The sequence below is a fragment of the Drosophila ficusphila genome, unplaced genomic scaffold (assembly GCF_018152265.1).
Source record: "Drosophila ficusphila isolate 14025-0441.05 unplaced genomic scaffold, ASM1815226v1 contig_855, whole genome shotgun sequence".
Lineage (NCBI taxonomy): Eukaryota > Metazoa > Arthropoda > Insecta > Diptera > Drosophilidae > Drosophila > Drosophila ficusphila.
The window spans coordinates 929,646-947,387 of NW_025064807.1; the positions used below are offsets into that span (position 1 = coordinate 929,646).

Sequence of the window (17,742 nt, forward strand, 5' to 3'; positions counted from 1 at the left end):
TAATCTTAGTTGAGATAAAGGGTTTCTAAGGTGATATATTTACATCATTATTTTTAGCTTGTAACAAAAACTCATTATTTTATTTTAAAAAAAACTTTTTTAACTCACTTAAATTTTAATAGATTCTTAATCTTTTTTTTTATATATTTGTTTATAAGTTGCTTCAAATTTTTACGTGCAACATGGCAACTGAAAAGATACACATGCGGCTAGCATCACAACAAGTTGCTGGCAACATGTTGCTGATTTCATATTGCGCGGGCTTTCTGATTGTTTATAAACCTTTGGGGCTTCATTCAAGCAACGGCAGCGCAGCAGATGCGACGCGTCGCGGTCGCAGAGGAAAACTTCGTTCGAATTGTTGTTGCGGACTCTGCCGCAGATTCCGCGCCCGATTTCGATACGCGTATGTGGATATAGTGCACCGACTTGCCGAACTCTTTTGCATATTACATCTGTCTACGTATTACCAGTCTTTTAAAAACACCGCTGCGAAGGTGGAAAAGCCGTGGTAAAGCGGTGGAAAAGTGGGTGGCCACTCGAGCTTTGTGTGTTTTGTTATTGCCGCACAATGGCAACGCATCGGTCGGCGTTGCGTCGCAATAAACCTACTTGGATGGCATCGGCAGCGGTACTAGTTGGATATATAAAAGCATAATTGCTGCCACCCAGCGGTTTAATACGCAAGTGGAAGCTGAAGTGTCAACAATTCGCCAAATTCAACACAAAAATTCAATTTCTCCAAAACTAATTACATTTTTTAAATGTTAGTAAAGAAGTTTAAATATTAAAATCTTTATAAAAAATAAAAAATTAACAGGGAGTTCCAATTAATACAAGTCTATACTGACAAAATAACAATTTATTTAAAAAAAAATATTGAATGATACTTCTCAGAAAATTTAAGTCCTTGAAAATCATGCATAAACTCAACAATAAGTACAAAAAACAAAATGATTAATCCAAAATTGGGAAAATAAAGCTAACAACAAAAAGTCGAAGCAAATAACAAACTATTAAGAAAAATAAACATAAACAATAAAAACATATTTTTACATCAAATATATAATTTTTAAAATAAGGTACATATTTGATATAACATTTATTATTTTTCAAACAGTGCGTATACTTAATATATATATAAAACATTGCTAAGAAATGTTAACCAGTTGGTCTCATAAAATGGTTTCGAATAAATCATAAATACACATACAAGACAACTAAAAATATTTTTGAGGAAAACGAAAACTTGTTTAAACGGTGCGTATACTTAATTGTTGTTACAAGTAAATAAAACATCAAATTTATAGCAATCAAATGGAAGAAAACTTTGTTGCAAATTTTACAAACACAACATTTCATGAACACATAATAAATTAAATCAAAACTTGTGTTTTTTTGATTGTTTCTTGTTTGTTTTGTAAACAATTATGAATCAGTGGCGGTGGTAAAGGGTGTTTCTAGAGGGACAGACAGCAAAAAGTCCTAAGTAAATAGATTTCAGAAACTTATATCAGCTATACATCTCCGCTGTTGTTTAAAATACTTGTTTGTTAAAAGCCCCAAAAAGTTCCGCTCATGCTCGATTAATATTTTTGTTTCTCCAGTCGACCTTGACTCGCGTCTATAACATTTCACCTGATGGTCTGCACATATACTTTTCGGTTCTCTTGATTTCTAAATCATTTTAATTGGCTTTGATTCTGCTACTTCCGCCCCAACAAAAAGAAAAAAGTCTTGTGCAAAACTGTTTGACTTTGAATTGGTTTCAGAAAATAAAACAAATTGCTGTGTGCCTCTCCATCTCTTTCTGTCTGTTTTTGATTTGTTTGTTTGATATGTTTTAAATTTGGCGGCGAGGTCGTCAGCTTGTCTGTGCAAAAGTGAAATGCAAATTCGTTTCTTTTTCGCCGACCGCTATGCGTTATCTCAATTCTGTTTTGGATGTAAGGGGGTTAAAGGGAAAGGTGTCTACGGGGCAGCAAGATTTATTGCATCAACTAAACATAATCAGGCGCCTTAGCACTTTTCCCCCGATCCGACACACATCGCACCTTTATGTGGTGGCTAGTTAATAGCACCCGATACTAAAGTGCGGTGGAGGACGGCTCTTACTTTGTGGTGCTGCTAGTGGGTATAAAGCCACAAACAAAAGCGTTTTATTGCCAACCGACCGCAGACACGACCAGAGACAGTAGCAAACGATGACAAACGCCATAGCCGCAAAATAATAGAATTGCCCGAATCATAGTTAGTGAATCGAGACTCGAAATACCCTAAAACGATTTAGAAGCTATATTTTTGCAGACAGTTTCACCTTTAGATCCTTACCATTACCTTTATAATTTAGAACAATATGCAAGTATAATATATTTTAATAAAATAACGCTATGCAATATATTTTAATAAAATATATATAAAAAAGATACAATTTTATTATATTTATATTTTGATAAGCAGAGGAGCCTTAAATTACTATTCCATTTACAAATAGTTCTATTGTGGTGCAAAGTTTTAAAGACTAAGTGGTAACAGATATATTATTGAGTATTATTGATAATATATTTTTAGCTTCACTAGATGTCATTAAATGTTTATAAAAATGTAGGTATGTAAAGTAAACAGTTCTCCCAAGAGTTACAGATTTAAATAGTTCGACAATTTAGATACCATTTTCCCAATTATCTAAAGTGACATACTATTTTTAATGCCAATTAAACTCTCTGTTCTAAGGGTAGCAAAAATAATTCATCGTTCCGAACAACTGACACAATGAGTGGGTACGACAAGTGCATGGGAATTTTATGAGGATGGGGATCATAAAGAGCAGAAAGCTGGAAGTTAAGGGTTGGGTTGCCGATGGAAAGAGGGTTATAACATGTTATGGCGCTTTCTGAGTTATTGATATTTTGCATCTCGGCCTACGACAAGTGGCAAATGTGGCAAGGAATGTTTGAGGCTAAGGAGATTTCTTTCAATTTGTGCGTTCTCTTCACTGCGAACTGAGGGTTGGTATGTCCTCATAAATTCCATTGATATTTATGAGGAAGCCCAATTTTTATTGGAATGGAAGAGGAACGAAAATAAGCAGATAAAAGCCTGCCAGACTTGATAAAAATTATGTGCGATGGGCGCGGGTTGTTTGAAATAGAATAATGCATACTTTTAATGAAAGACTTGAAAACGAGATAGACATCAGTTTTGTGGGTTCCTTTTGATTTTTCAATGGAACACAAAATAAAGAATTAAACGGAGTAGGAAATATTAACCTCATAAGTAAAATACATATATATTTTAGCTAACCAATAAAATGAATTTAATTTTAATTACTTTAAAAACAAGTCACATCCCAACGTTTTAAACTTTCCTTGTCCTTTCTTTATTATTTTCGTTTGCTCATTATTTCCTGATTAAAGTTTTACCTCATTTAAAATTCGTTCCAATTTTACCATCTCAAATTTCAAACAGCTTGAAACTGTTTAAGTTTTTTCCTTCGCCCCTTTTCTCTTTAAATCCTATCACCTTTTTTTGGGCATTTCCAATTCTTTCGCTATTACTTGGACCTTTTTCCTGAGAATAAAAAACATGTCTATGTTTATTTAAATGGTGCTTAGTCATGAGAAAATACCCCGTGTGAGCCTAACTAAAATAACATTTATGACGCTTGACTTGTATTTATGAAGCTGATTTAGCAATGTCTGCTTCCAAGGTGCCACAACAAAAGAGAGAAAGAAATTTCTTTTCATAGATTTATTTTTATATATATTTAAACCCCACTCAAGGTGAATACTTATGTGGAGGAAGTTGACCGCCAACTCCAACCATTTTTACGCATTTTCAATTTCATGGCCGCACAGCAAAACAAACTGAGTGTGTGAGCAAAAAAAGCAATGGAAACATTGGATATTATTGCACAGTGAAAGAAAATCTAATTGGAATAGTAAAATACAAATTGCACTTTAATTATTTAATAATAATTTCTAATGAGAATCTTAATAAATGTTGGTACATTTCTTTTTTTTTGTTTTTATAACTTGTTTTTTTATAAGAAATTTCCTTATAGCAAATAAAAGAAAAAATATGATACATTTATTTCTTTCATTTCAATTAATCATTTCTGTATTAAAACTATCTACATTTAATAATTTTAAAAAAGCAATAAGTATTAAGATATACTTTTTGATATCAAATTGTCAATTAAAATATTTACAAAACACTTGATTAAACCAAGTGTATATATTTTCTTCCTGTGTAAATACGGTTAATGTTAACCTGCTGCTCGATACCGAAATGAAATGACAAGCAAAAAACGCGGGAAAAGTGGTGGGGCAGGTGGGGCAAGTGGGGCGGGTGGGGCAGTGCCATCGAGACAACGTGGAGTGGGCAACTCCAATCACCAACAATGGGCCCCGAATGGCAAGTGGCGCACTTCCCATGACCTTAGCCGAAAGTGGAATTGGTTGGCACCATGACAACCCACATGGCCCCCTCCCAACCCCCTTTGCCCACTTCCCTCGATTTCCTGAACAACCACTTGTTGGCCGGGCAGTTTGATTTGTTTTCCGTGGAACTCCAAGCGGCATAATCATCCTCATCAACCCAATCAACATCGGCTCTCGGGCGATGACAACCACGACTGCCCAACACGTGCCCCCAAAACAAAATTTGGAATGGGATGGGAGCTCACGTTGCTGGAAAAGAAGGCCAAAACTATAGAGTCCCGTAACTCAATCTTCGTCTGGACCTCAAACAATATTTTGGGTGCGCAATAGAACGCCATGTGTTGGTAAACATAACAACCAGGTCAACAACCCAAATGGTCCTTTCCCATTCCATCGGGGTTTTCATTTTCAATGCCTCTGCCAAGGTCCAGTCGACGTCCTCGCAATTCAGGCATGCGAGTGTCCTGTCATTACCTGACATAAGGGGTGCTCCATCTCCATGAGTTGGGGTTAGTTTAGGGACCCGATGAAAGATAATCTGTAAGATAAAGTGTTCCTTTGATTGCCGGGACCAACTACGCAAATAGGGGATAGTCTGTGGCAATTAAGAATTAGGGCATTAAAGTGGGTTATCTTATCAAGCTTTAAGGGTTCTTTTGTTGAAAATTTAATATAAGCCCAAGTTAAAGCATACTTAAATTGCTAGCACAGAAAACGATTTGTTATACCGTCATAGTAGTCAAAAGTCAGAGGTATCGTTGAGGTATCCTTTTATTTTATAGATAATGTATATTTTTAAAGGTAAAAACGAACTAAAATTAATAATCGTGACAAACTTGTTTACTGTTTTGCTTACTTGAATATTTATTTCCTTGCTAGATAACAATACACCCAAGGTCAAGAAATAAATCCATAAGTGCACCCCACTCTTTTATAAAAAGTTCAAGGGTAATCAACCCTCTTGTCATATAATTTCAAAACAACAACTTAGTTCTTAAGGGAATGCCAAAGAGCTCAGACACTTCATTGTTCGTAAATTTGTACTTGTTGCTTCCTCCACTGCAGCCACTTATTTATTTTTATTTTATTTTATTTTATTTCACAAGATCCCAGATTTTTTTACCATTGCCTCGGAAACCAATCGCTTCCATTTGATTTCATTTATTGGGGCAGCCAAGTTTTAATACGGCGAATACCCTTAATAATTTCTGGTGGAAATTCTGTGAAACTCATTAGTGTGCGTCTAACACCTTGCTTCACTGCATGTCCCTCGCTCTCTCCACTCGACTTCAAATCATCTCCTGTTCAAGGACCCCACCAACCCCACCATCATCCTTTCCGTTTTCTAGAGATTGCCTGCGCAATAAAAAATGAATCCCTGCGAGTGTGAGATAGTGGGTGTAATGGAGAGGCAGGATAATAATATAAATTGATGAGTTCCATTGCAGACTTTCGGGCGTGTGAAAACCCAAATATGTTGACGAGTCTCGCTTTCCCGAGAATTTCCCCAAAATGTATAATTAAATACAAATTAGCAGGAAAACGGAAAAGTTGTTCCTTTCCGGGGATTAAAACCGTCTGGCTACAGACAAAACTTTCCTGATCTGCCTTAAATCCAACGCCCGAAAACCACTTGATGCTGGGCATTACGTATACGCCACGTTGGTGATGCCACACCTGGCTGAAGGCAAGGGAATCCGAACTTGAGGCTGGGAAAACAGGAAAGCAGGAAAGCGGGAAAACGCTTCATTAAGCACGCACCGTCGAGTGTTTGAGTTTCAAATCCAACTAATTAAAATCTACGCAGCACAACTTGAAGCAGGGAAAACTCGGTAACTCAGTGTTGCTCGTGTTTTGGATGAGGTGAGGTAAGCTGGACTTAGATTGCTCCTCATCCTGGTTGCCGTCGACCGTCGAGTTCATTTGTTTCACTTTGTCTGAGAGCCAGCCACAATAAAACTTCTCAGTTGCCCTTCGAAACCTTAAAAGTTGTTCTATTATACTTTAACCGAAAATACGTTTTAATTACTGATGAATGAAAATGAATCATTCATAGAATTTCATTGAACTTGTAGACGAAATTACAAATAATGAGTTATTTACTTTAAAGACAACGAATGTAAATAATGTAAAACTCTCGCTTTGATTAAAATTTTTACAACTTATTGATATCAACAAAAATAGAAAGATAACAAATCTGAAAAACTGTTGTTGGGAAATCCGATGATTAATAATATTTTTTCTATATTTATTTATCGACAATTTATGACTCAGCAGCTAATCAGAATTATGAATGACTTTCGTTTTTAATCAGCAAACATTTATCAGCAGCTATTCAATTGTATACATTGAAGTGCTTTCAATATTATATGGACTCACAATGTCCGTAGTTGTCATCAAATAACTCATGTCCTTGCACGTGTCGTTGAACTGAGCCAAGAACTTCCTCCTGCGATTCTTCATAGAATTATTTATGTGCTCGAAGGACTCATTGATATCCGCAAGCGAAGGACACAAATGAGCAAGTGACATTCCGTTCGAGGAAAGTGATAATTGATATTTTATTGTCGTCACTTGTTGCTCGTTTATTTTGCTAGTTCTGCCATATTTTGATATCCTCTGACATCCGGCGCTAATCGGCTGATGGGGTGTGTCCTTATAATTTATTATAATGACCATGACAAAGACCAAGGACTCGGTTTCCTGCACTTCCAACTTTTTTTTCTGTGTCTGCGGCTCTTTCTGGAGGACAACGCAGAAAGTGTCCAATAAATGTTTTATAGTTGTCGGTAGTCTGACATTGTTGACCTTATCAAAAGCACAAACACTCCTACTCCTTCATGTGAGTGTGTTGGTTTGTTTGTGTGTGTGTGTGTGTGTCCATGGGTGGCTATAAAAAACACACAAGCCAAGCGTCTTTTGTTTGGGATTCTTGCTGAGTTTTTGAATCCATGGCACTTTAAAAATCTTTTACCAATAATGACAATTTTTTTATGGAAACATAAAAACATTTTATTTTAAATCTGTTGTATAATTTTAATGAATGACATTTGAAACTTCATCCCAGAAAGAATTATTTTGCAGTCAATGGTTTTTCTATATTTAAAAATTGTTTTTGCAAAAGACTATCCAAACGCCATTAAAAGAATATAATAAAACAACAAGTTTTATTATAAAAAGAATATCATAAAACAACAAGTTTTATTATGAAAAGAATATCATAAAACAACTAGTTTTATTAATAAGATTTTTTATTTCAGTTAAACAGGAATAATTTTAAAAATTAATTTTGTATTGTTTGACTTTAAAAACATAAATATGTTTTTTGACTGTGTTTACAATTTTTCTGTATTTTCCTTGTGTCTTTGCGCTTGGAAAATATGCAATATTGCTGGAAGTCACTGGCCAAAATTAGAAAGCCACCTAGTCTAGTTTTCTCTTTAGTTCTAAGATATTTTGATGTGGGTTAAGGGGACCAGAGCCAGCCACAACAGCATCTGGAATCCGGGGCCAACAAAGGTCGTGTCACTCATTCCCAGCAGACATATTGTCTCGGAAATACGAGACTTTAACACCCACACCCAAGGAATAATAGCAAATAGTTGTACCCTGGAACAAAGTTAAAAATGCTACGAATTTTTATCTATTTTGCATGATTTTTTTTTGTGAATAAACAATTTAAAAACAAATATTATTGAAAGCCATAATAAAAAGTTTTTCACACCTTTAAAATTTGGACACTGTGTAGGGAAAAATAAAAATAAACATTAAAGCGTTCTTAAAATATAATTAAATTCTAAAAATATATTTCTGCAGTTTTATTAAATTTGTTGCGCTTGGTGTCCTATAAAAAATATAAAATAACATAAATAAATCCAAATTAAAATGAAAATTAGAGAAAGTAATCTTTATTACATTTCAATACCAAACAAAAATTAGCTGATAGGTAACTAAAGGTCTTATATAGAGTGGATTTTCTGATTTCTGACTTACCAACCTTATTTATTATATTTCGCAGGCAATTGTTCCCCGTATCTGCAATGAACGCCACCTCACCGAAGTCATCGCTGGTCAAGTTGGGCCTGCATACCAACAAACAAAAGACGCTGAAGGTTATGGTCTTGGGCCAAAGTGGCGTGGGAAAGACGGGTGAGTTTGCCACTCACCTACCGAGAAAAAAAAGAAACCCATCTTAAGGGACCTCCCCATTTAGCCATGGTGGTGCGTTTTATTACCCGGCGCTTCATTGGCGAATATGATCCTAATCTGGAAAAGATTTACACCTGCCAAACGACGCTGGACAAGGAGCAAATTCAGTTTGACATTCTGGATGCCACCGGCCACCTGCAAGTGGGATTTAAATCTCTTTTTCACATTAGAAAAATTTTATTAAATCTTTTTTTTATAGGAACTAGATGGCGTTAGTCTAGAATCGAACATTCGCTGGGCCGATGCTTTTATTCTCATGTACTCCATCACCGATAAATGTTCCTTTGATGAGTGCAGTCGCTTAAAGTTCCTTATTAATTACAACAAACGAAGACGCAAGTTGGGCTCGGCTAGTAAAGTAAGTAATTGTAGAGAACCATAAGTATTAACTATATTTATTTCCTTATTATTTAGGACTACACTTTGGATATTCCTGTCATATTGGTGGGCAATAAGACGGATCAGACGGGGGATAGAATGGTTAGCTTAGAGGAGGGTCAGCGGAGATTCAGGGAGTTATCGTGCGCCTGTTTTCATGAGATTTCCGTCAGAGAAAGTGTGGATCAGGTAAGAATAAATTGCAGAATATAATATATTCGGATATGATAAAATACGTACATATATGTACATATAAAAGAAAAATGGTACATACACAAATACAAAAAATCAATTAGATCTATGTTACTTATTCATTTCCTAAATTTGTTGCACATATATTTTTGGTATAAAAAGACCTTAAATATGTTCTAAGACATTACACAAAAATAAAATGTTGTTTCTTAGTTCGTTCTTTATTTTCTTTATGTTATTCTTGGTCATAAATAAATTTGTGTTGTAATACAATATCCATTGATTTTTTACGATCATAAAGTACATTTCACGTTTGTTAATATTTATATAATAATTATCTCACTTTTATATAATACAAACTTTAAACTTTACCAATGCTTTTTATAGAACCGTTTTTTTATATATGACTGTTAATATTATTATGCAGGCACAAGTATATTTAGGCATATCTAATTTATTTATAAACTGTTTATTTTTTCCACCCAGGTGCAAAATGTTTTTCGCGATGTGTTTCGCTTCTGGCGAGTCTTCAGCAAATTCCCCAAGCTCAAGCGCTCCACGAGCGATGTGGCCAACACGGATGGAATCCTCACTCCAGATTCCGGATCCTGTTCCTACTACGATGCTTCCTCTTTGGGTGCTGGTCGTCGCTCCTTTTTGGTGATTGGAAGCGCCTGTTTGGAGGAGAGCAGCGGTGACCACACGGAGTCCACGGATGAGATCGGCAGCAGTAGCTTGAGCAGCTCTCGCAGCGATATTGATGCCCCATTCCGGAGTCGAGCTTCGACTGATGGAACCTTGTTGTCCCGACCACGAAGATGGCGATATCCACCGCCTGGATGCCTACTGCCACACACAAACCGAGTGGAGCGACGGATGAGCATTTCCACCAGGGGCAGCAACGCCAGTTATTGAGAGGGGAACCAAGTCCACGGGGGTCAAAGGTCGAGGGTCGAGCTTAGCTAGTCAAATTGTAGCGACAAATGTATAGCTAGATGTTATTGTCATGAAATGTGGCTTGTGTATTTTTGGGAGAAAAATATATGGTGTTTTGTTGTGATTAAAAATAAAATTTTTTGAGAAATTTCACACAAATTAAGTTACAGGATTTTCCAAATACAAAGTTTATATTTATTTAAAAACTGATACAAATTTTCTAAAATCGGGAACTATCGTTTTACAGAAAGTTGTTGATATCCTTTTTCGTATTTATTTAAACATCAATTACTTAACAAAACAAAGCAAGAAATGGGATTACAGGCTATTGACCATAAACTAGTCATCGTCGATTTTAAGCAGATATTCCTCGGCACGCAAAGCGAGTTCTCGGATATTCCGCAAACATCCAGCGGCGGCCAACTGGAGCTCCTTATTAGTAGATCCAATGCACTCCAGCAGGAAGGGAACCACTCCACTCTGAAGTAAAATAAAAATTGCAGTTTATTTTTAATAGAAGTATACAATTTTAAAATACCGCTATTTGATAGTAAAACTAAAATTAAATTCCAAATTACTACCTATAAATGCTCTTAAAAACTTAAACTGAAATGTATTTAGGTTAATTATGAATTTTAATAATTTTTTAATGCCTGTCTTTTTTCGTTGCTTGATTGACAAAATAGTTAAAAGACTATTTTTATTGATTTTAAATGATAGTATTATTTTAAAATAACACTTAAAAATCAGATAAATATTAATATATTTATAGAGCAATTGATTTAGAAAATATTAAAAAAAAAAAAAGTTTCTTACCTGGTGCATGGTAATGCAGTTCTGTGGATCCATTGATAGTTTCTCCAGAGCCATGGCTGTGCTGCGGTGCACCAGAGGATTATCGCTGGTCATGTAGGTGACAATCGGAGTCACAGTGCGCAGGCGTCCCAGTTCCTCGGTGTTATTGCCGAAGCAGGCGCATGCGGCCACGGCAGCTGCCAAATTCATTCGCAGTAAGTCATCCGTAGTCTGGACAAGATCGGCCAGCTTATAGATAACCCTCAGATCGGTTAGAATGGCTAGATTGGTCTGATCCTGGGCAATTGTGGCTATAGCAGCACAAACAGCAGACAGAACCATAATATCCTTGGATTTTAAGAGACCCACAACAAGTTCCATTGCGCCAACCAAACTCCTGACCAATTCAGCAGAATCGTGGGCGTTTTTAACACAAGGACAAATTGCATAAGCGGCATGAGCTTGAACTCTGGTGCTGGTGTTTTTCAAAAGCGACCAAATCAGTCTGACGGCATCCAAGTCCTCCAAAATCCTCATGCTCTCGGGATCTTCAGCGCACTCCTTTAATCCCTTAGCTAGATTTTCCAGCAAAGGACCATGGGAGCTGTTGAGTAGAGCAACCATGGCTGGAAGACCTCCAGCTTGTCGCAGTTGTTCTCTGTTGTTTTGGAACCTCACACATTCGGAAATTGCTCCAGTGACATTGGTCAACACCTCGTCACATTCATCATTCAGCAAAGCCACCAAATTGTTGACCGTTCTCAGTTGATCCAAGACTTTGACATTCGCATCGGTTACGGCACACATCCAAATCGCCCCAGTGGCTCCCCTCAAAAGGGGTTTGTTGTCTCTCAAGTTCTTTTCTTTTATAATAGTTACCAGGGGTTCCAAGCCCCCCGCCTCCCTCACCAATTCCCTGGTACTTGCATCAAAGGCACACTTATAGATAGCCGTACTGCCCTCCATCTTCAGTTCGGTATTTTCGGAACTCAAATGGGTCACGATATCGGGAATCATGCCCTCCGTGGTGATGGCCAGTTGGAATTTCGGTTCCGAAGAGCATTTACGTACGGTTCCCATTATCGGAATTACTACATCGATGTGGCAGGATTTGAGTAACTGAGCCATCAGGGGTACGATTCCACTTTTGCGCATCTGTTCCATATTGTGTTTCGAATCGGCCAAAGTGAAAAGGGCTCGGGCTCCAGCTCGTGTCATATCCAAAGATTCCAGATCATCGGGGTTCAATTGATCTCGAGGGGTTTTTAAAATGCTACAATATATTATTAAGTGTTAACCAATTTTCTGAACTAAACAAAATCAAGGTAAAGACTAAAAACGGAACCGGGAAAAATATTTTAATAAAAATTGTATGCACCTTAAAAAAAAAAAAATTGTTGGATGTTTTAAATATCAATTTTTGTTCTCGCTTAATAAGATATTTATTGGATTGCTTTGAATTAATTTAAAATGTTTTTCCCTGAATGATTAACATTTTTTAACGGTATAGAAATCTTTTAATTTTTACTCCTAAAAGTCAATGTTCTTTTTTGAAATAGAAATGTATATAACAGGTAATTTTTGGTTTTATGAAAATACGATAAAAAAATATTTTTTGAAAACACCAACTCACCTTAATTTGATATCGATAAGATCCACCAGCTTGGGGATTCCCCCACAAGTTCTTACATACTTCCTAGCCAGTCGCACCTTGCACACATTAGCCAATGTCTCCGCCGCCATGGTCTTCAAATCTTTCATGGAGGAGTTTAGTATATCAACAATCAGTGGAATACCATCCAGATCCACGATGGTCTTTCTTATGTCGATGTTCAAAGTAATATCCGAGAGAACGGTGAGGGCGCCCAAACAACACTTGGTGTCGCTGCACTCCAGAATATTGACCAGGACATCGAGTCCACCGATGTCCGAGATGGCGAACTGGTTGATCTGGGTGCTCAGATCGTAGTCCTTCAAGCAGCACAACGATACTATAGTGGCTGTCTGATTGCCCGCCTTGATGTACTTCACCAGTTTCTGGATATTGTAATAGTCGGCTGGAATTTCAGCGGCCCTAGCCACTTCCTTCCAGCGATCCTCCTCATCCGTGGACGATTCCTCTTCCGTGGTCTCCGAGTCCTCGGCGACCACCTGGCGCTTATCCTTGGAGAACCTGTTTGGACAGGATCCGCACTGCTCCCTTATTTTCTTTCCCCGCTGATGGGAAGTTCCGCTGCTAGTGACAATCATGGGTTCTGTTTTGGCCAATTTTATTCCTGAAATATCTGTCAATGAGCCTGGGTCTTTAGTTTATGTATGGGAATTTATTGTGTTATTGTGTAGGAGAATTTTGGGCTAGCCAATTGATTAAATACTCCTTGTTACTAAGGTAACAAAACTTAACTTTTAAAGGGCCCCTAATAAAGGAATACGTTTAGGTAATCATGAAGCCAGACAAATATAAACTAATTGCTGGAAATCAAGTCACATTTCTCTTTGAATTTTGACTAAGTTATTGATGCTTATTTGTATTGATTAATTACATTCAAAGTATATATATATAGTACATTTTTAATTTTAAAACCGAAAATTAAAACTAATATTATTTGAACTGAAAAAAATCGGTGGAAACAGCCCAAAAATTTAAACTCATGGTTTGGGTATTTGCTAAACTCCTCCCGAGCTCCAAACCGAAGGTTTTTGTAACAAGAAGATTATTTGAGTGCTTTTCCGCGAAGCATGCACGGTCACTCCGGCCGTTTGTTTTCAATCGGGTTTGTTTTTTTTTTCAATTAAAACTCGGCGATCGCAAGAAGCAGCAGCTGCATTTGTTTACCAACCGCTGTCGTAAAGTCACCCGGAAAATATAACGGTCTGAGGGAAATGGGAAATGCGAGCGGCAAGCGGGAGACGGATAATCTCTACACGTCGGAGGAGCTTCGCATGCTGGATTTGGCCTACAAAAACGCTTCTGGCGGAGCTCTAGAGAAGTTGACCCAAGACAGATTGGTGGTAAGTTCGCGGCCAAAATGCCACGTGTGTAAGTGCGAAAATCAATGCCCAATGCAGGCTGCAACTGCGGAAGGGTCAGGGTCACAAGTTCAAGGACGCCCGGGGTGAACTTCCTTTAAGAAAAAAAGGCCAAAAAAGCCTTCGAGTGCCTGACAAATGGCCATCCACCTGCTGTGATTAACACTCTATTAAAGAGTATACTCCCGACTCACCTGAAAGTTATATAAACTTCAATCGGTTTTTAATGATTTATTTTTTATTTATACTATTTAAATTTTTTTTATTAGTAACATTTTCATTGAACGTTTTTGTGGTATAGATTTTTTGTTGTGAATTTGTGGTAAAACCGATAAATAAACATGATGCGTAGAAGCCCTTTTTTGTTACTAAAAAATCATTTTGGATGATCTAAGACTGTTTTTATAGTTTTTGTCAATGTTTATTGAAAGACTAGGAAATTCAACAACATAATTCAAATTCTTGAAAAATGGTTTTAATTGTCTAGCTCGTATTGGGTTTAAGTAAAAACTATTAAATAATGTATACATTGTAATATAAAAGCATTTGTCATCCAATTTTTTTTCGATGCCGGTTCAAGGCCCCAGATTTTCATTCGTTTTATTTTTACCACAACAGATGACGGAAATGCAACCATTCAAAAATGTTTGTTTGTAAAAAGATAATTCTTCTTAATATTGCTTGTTTTGTCTATTTATAGCTGACATTTGATAAAACCATAATTCGCTAGGGTATATCAGAGTTCGATATCCATAACTAAATGCCTTGGCTGTTATCAGTTATGAACTGATAATTCCTTGGCCTGTGCGAACGTGTCTACAATTTGTCTAATTTGTTTGCTGTCGCCTTTCGTTGTTTGACTTTTGCTTTGTTGAATTTGCTTGCTAACGAATTAGTCGTGATTTCGATGACTGGGGTCGTCAATTAGGGCCAGCCCAATTGAATTAAAAATAAACAATATGCTTAACCCGTTTGCGGTAGCATTATGTCCCGCATACCCATAAAATTAATAAAGGCTGCACAGAGAAAAAAATTTTTTAGGCGGAAGTAATATTAAGATTTATTTACTTTGCATAGTATACATATATATTACGGTTTATTTACTACATTCATAATTTTTTTAAATACATTTTGAGGCCAACTTATTTTAAATGACAAATTTAATAATTTCAAACTCAAATATTTTTTTGTGTGCAGCCCTCAATGGGTTAATCTGTGTCAGCGCTTCCCAGACCTTGGTTCCCTGCAAGAATCTGCTGACAGCAGAGGGAAAATTATGTTTACGTATCCGGTGCGCATTTTGTTTATTTCATTGTTTTGCTTTGAAAACAGGAAACTTGGTCGCAAACCATCGAACGCTCACTGGCCGAAAGTACGGCTCAGTATCTATTTGCACCCACGAAGCCTGGTCAGCAATGTGTCAACATACCGCTGAGGAAGTTCGGGGAGCCCTACTACATCATGGAGCGAGGATCCTTTGACCAGAAGCTCCAAATGCTCCTGGGATCGTTGGAAAGAACTGGAAACGACACCTTCAACAGCAAGCAATTGGAGCAAGTGAGTCTATAAATAAACAAACGAATATGAAATTGTAAACACTATCACATGTCGAAGAAATATTATTTAATACTGATGCAATTTAAGCTATATAAGATACATACAGAGTTGAGGGTTTGGAGAAACAGGTTTTCGTTTTCCCCTTCGTTTTTTGTGAAGTTCATAGAATTTCATAGAGATCATAGAGATTCATTGGCTAGCCTTTGCTATTAAAGAATTATTTTGCTCTTTAACATTGCCAGATTGTCTTAAAAGCTGAAATATAGTTTTAATTAAAATTAAACTTTAAATAAATAGATTTAAACAATTTAATTAATTGATTTTTTTTAGTACATCTATTCGGTGATTAAGAGCTATGTGCACTTGGAGAGCACTGCCAAAAACTCATCCATTAAGGACTGGCAGGATATGGGCTTCAATACCACAGAGCGGTCGGCAGCCACTTTTGCCAAGGGCCTGATGCGAAATCTTGGCAAGGAACTGGAGCACACAATGCCCAATGAAGCCTTGGAACGGTGGTTGCATGTCACTCCGCAGTTTTTGCAGCTCTGGCGGGAGGTCTTCAGTCAGCTATATTGTCGCCATGGTGGCAGCAAACGCAACATAATCAAGGAAATGGAAATTCCAATTCTGCCCGAGTTGTGTGGTAAGTTAACCAATTTAAAATAAAAACTAACTTTAATAATCATTTTTCCTTTTTTCTAGATGCTCCCCAAAACAGTCACTATCGCCCAATCATCGAACTTCCGCACGTCCTGTATATTAATGCTCAATTGCCCCGAGAGCATCGTCACAAATGGCGCTTCCTCTTCTCATCGAAAATCAACGGGGAAAGCTTCTCGACGATGCTGGGAAAAGTTCTGGACAAAGGACCCACGCTGTTCTTCATCGAGGACGAGGATCAATACATATTCGGCGGCTATGCGTCCGAGACGTGGTCAGTGAAACCACAATTTGGGGGCGATGACAGCTCATTGCTCTACACCTTAAGCCCAGCCATGCGGTGCTTTTCGGCCACAACTTATAACGATCACTATCAGTATTTGAATTTGAATCAGCAGACTATGCCGAATGGTCTGGTGAGTAATGTTTATATTTAATTGATTGATTGCTTTTCTAATTGTGTTTATTCTGTATACAGGGCATGGGCGGTCAGTTTGATTTCTGGGGCCTTTGGATTGACTGCAGTTTCGGAGATGGACAGAGCGTTGAAAGCTGCACCACATATCGAGATTATGTGCAGTTGAGGTAAATACAAATAATACAAAACATTTCTATTAACTTAACCCAATAAGAAATACTGAGGCTACGTTCCATAAATATTTTTGGAATAATCTGAATCCAAAATTTTAATTGATTGCTGTTATTTTAAAACCGTCCTTTTAATATATAACTTAATAGACTGTTTTAAAACTACTAAAAAATATTTTTTTTTACAAATTTGTTTATCATATTTGTTATCAAAATTTATTTTCACAATTAAATGGTTTCCATCTTTCAACAGTAAACGCAAACAATTCAAAATTCGCAACATGGAAGTCTGGGCCGTGGGCGATTTACCCGTAAAAGAAGATGATGAAGAAGGCAACGGTCAGGTTTGTATTTTTTATTTTTGTTATCAACATATATATCAGTTATTAAGTTTAATTATTTCCCTTCCAGAAACGTTCGGTTTTGGATGGCAATTTGGAAGACCGTGCGATGCTAGAAATCGCCGGCAAGAAAATGCACTCTGATGGTTTACGCGAACCCGGCATGGATGATTGATATTATATGAAACTATTAAGAGGAAAAGCTTGGTTTTATCACGTTCAAGAATTTATAAGACCATGCCCGTTTTGGGTGTGCAGTTAATAATTCGATTCTCTTTCCTTTAGCCTTATTGCAAAAACCCTATCGAACACACAAAAAAGTCCTGCGAACAAGAAAGTATTTGTTCAATCCATTCCTATAAACGTTTTTGTTTAGCTATTAATGTTTATATATATACAATGTATAATGGATATAGTTTATGTAATACTGAGAGTATTGTTGTTGCGTTGTAGATCTAAAAGTGTGAAAATGAAATCATTTAAATGGTAAAACAAACAAGCAAACAAAATAAGCAATGTTAAATCGTCGAATTTTCCCCTTTTTATCCTACGTCAATAAAATGCAAAATATTTGCTGAATTCTTATTTAATCGAAGGTGTTTTAAATTATG

At 36.8% G+C, this 17,742-nt stretch overlaps 3 protein-coding genes across 4 annotated transcripts; 2 read left to right on the forward strand and 1 right to left on the reverse strand.

The window, feature by feature from the left end:
- The first annotated feature begins 320 nt into the window (after nucleotides 1–320).
- Nucleotides 321–10,336, forward strand: LOC108100904 (ras-like protein rasS). 2 transcript variants are annotated; one of them, XM_017205018.1, is made up of 7 exons: nucleotides 321–766; nucleotides 1,121–1,260; nucleotides 8,461–8,591; nucleotides 8,656–8,792; nucleotides 8,851–9,009; nucleotides 9,066–9,218; nucleotides 9,708–10,336. In XM_017205018.1, exons 3-7 carry the CDS (start codon nucleotides 8,483–8,485, stop codon nucleotides 10,134–10,136), a joined length of 987 nt encoding a protein of 328 aa, XP_017060507.1. In that variant the 5' UTR covers nucleotides 321–766; nucleotides 1,121–1,260; nucleotides 8,461–8,482; the 3' UTR covers nucleotides 10,137–10,336. The 2 variants fall into 2 exon arrangements, with proteins under 2 accessions (XP_017060507.1, XP_017060506.1); XM_017205017.2 differs by lacking the exon at nucleotides 1,121–1,260.
- An 81-nt stretch (nucleotides 10,337–10,417) lies between these two features.
- Nucleotides 10,418–13,308, reverse strand: LOC108100903 (armadillo repeat-containing protein gudu). The gene is made up of 3 exons (XM_017205016.1): nucleotides 12,586–13,308; nucleotides 10,974–12,225; nucleotides 10,418–10,637 (listed from the first exon to the last, which is right to left on the reverse strand). The coding sequence occupies exons 1-3, from the start codon at nucleotides 13,200–13,202 to the stop codon at nucleotides 10,497–10,499; spliced, it is 2,010 nt and encodes a 669-aa protein (XP_017060505.1). The 5' UTR covers nucleotides 13,203–13,308; the 3' UTR covers nucleotides 10,418–10,496.
- A 393-nt stretch (nucleotides 13,309–13,701) lies between these two features.
- On the forward strand, nucleotides 13,702–17,654 carry LOC108100871 (MTOR-associated protein MEAK7). Its single transcript, XM_017204960.2, has 7 exons — nucleotides 13,702–13,964; nucleotides 15,315–15,539; nucleotides 15,870–16,185; nucleotides 16,245–16,618; nucleotides 16,681–16,787; nucleotides 17,044–17,134; nucleotides 17,202–17,654. The coding sequence occupies exons 1-7, from the start codon at nucleotides 13,836–13,838 to the stop codon at nucleotides 17,304–17,306; spliced, it is 1,347 nt and encodes a 448-aa protein (XP_017060449.1). The 5' UTR covers nucleotides 13,702–13,835; the 3' UTR covers nucleotides 17,307–17,654.
- Nucleotides 17,655–17,742: the final 88 nt, after the last annotated feature.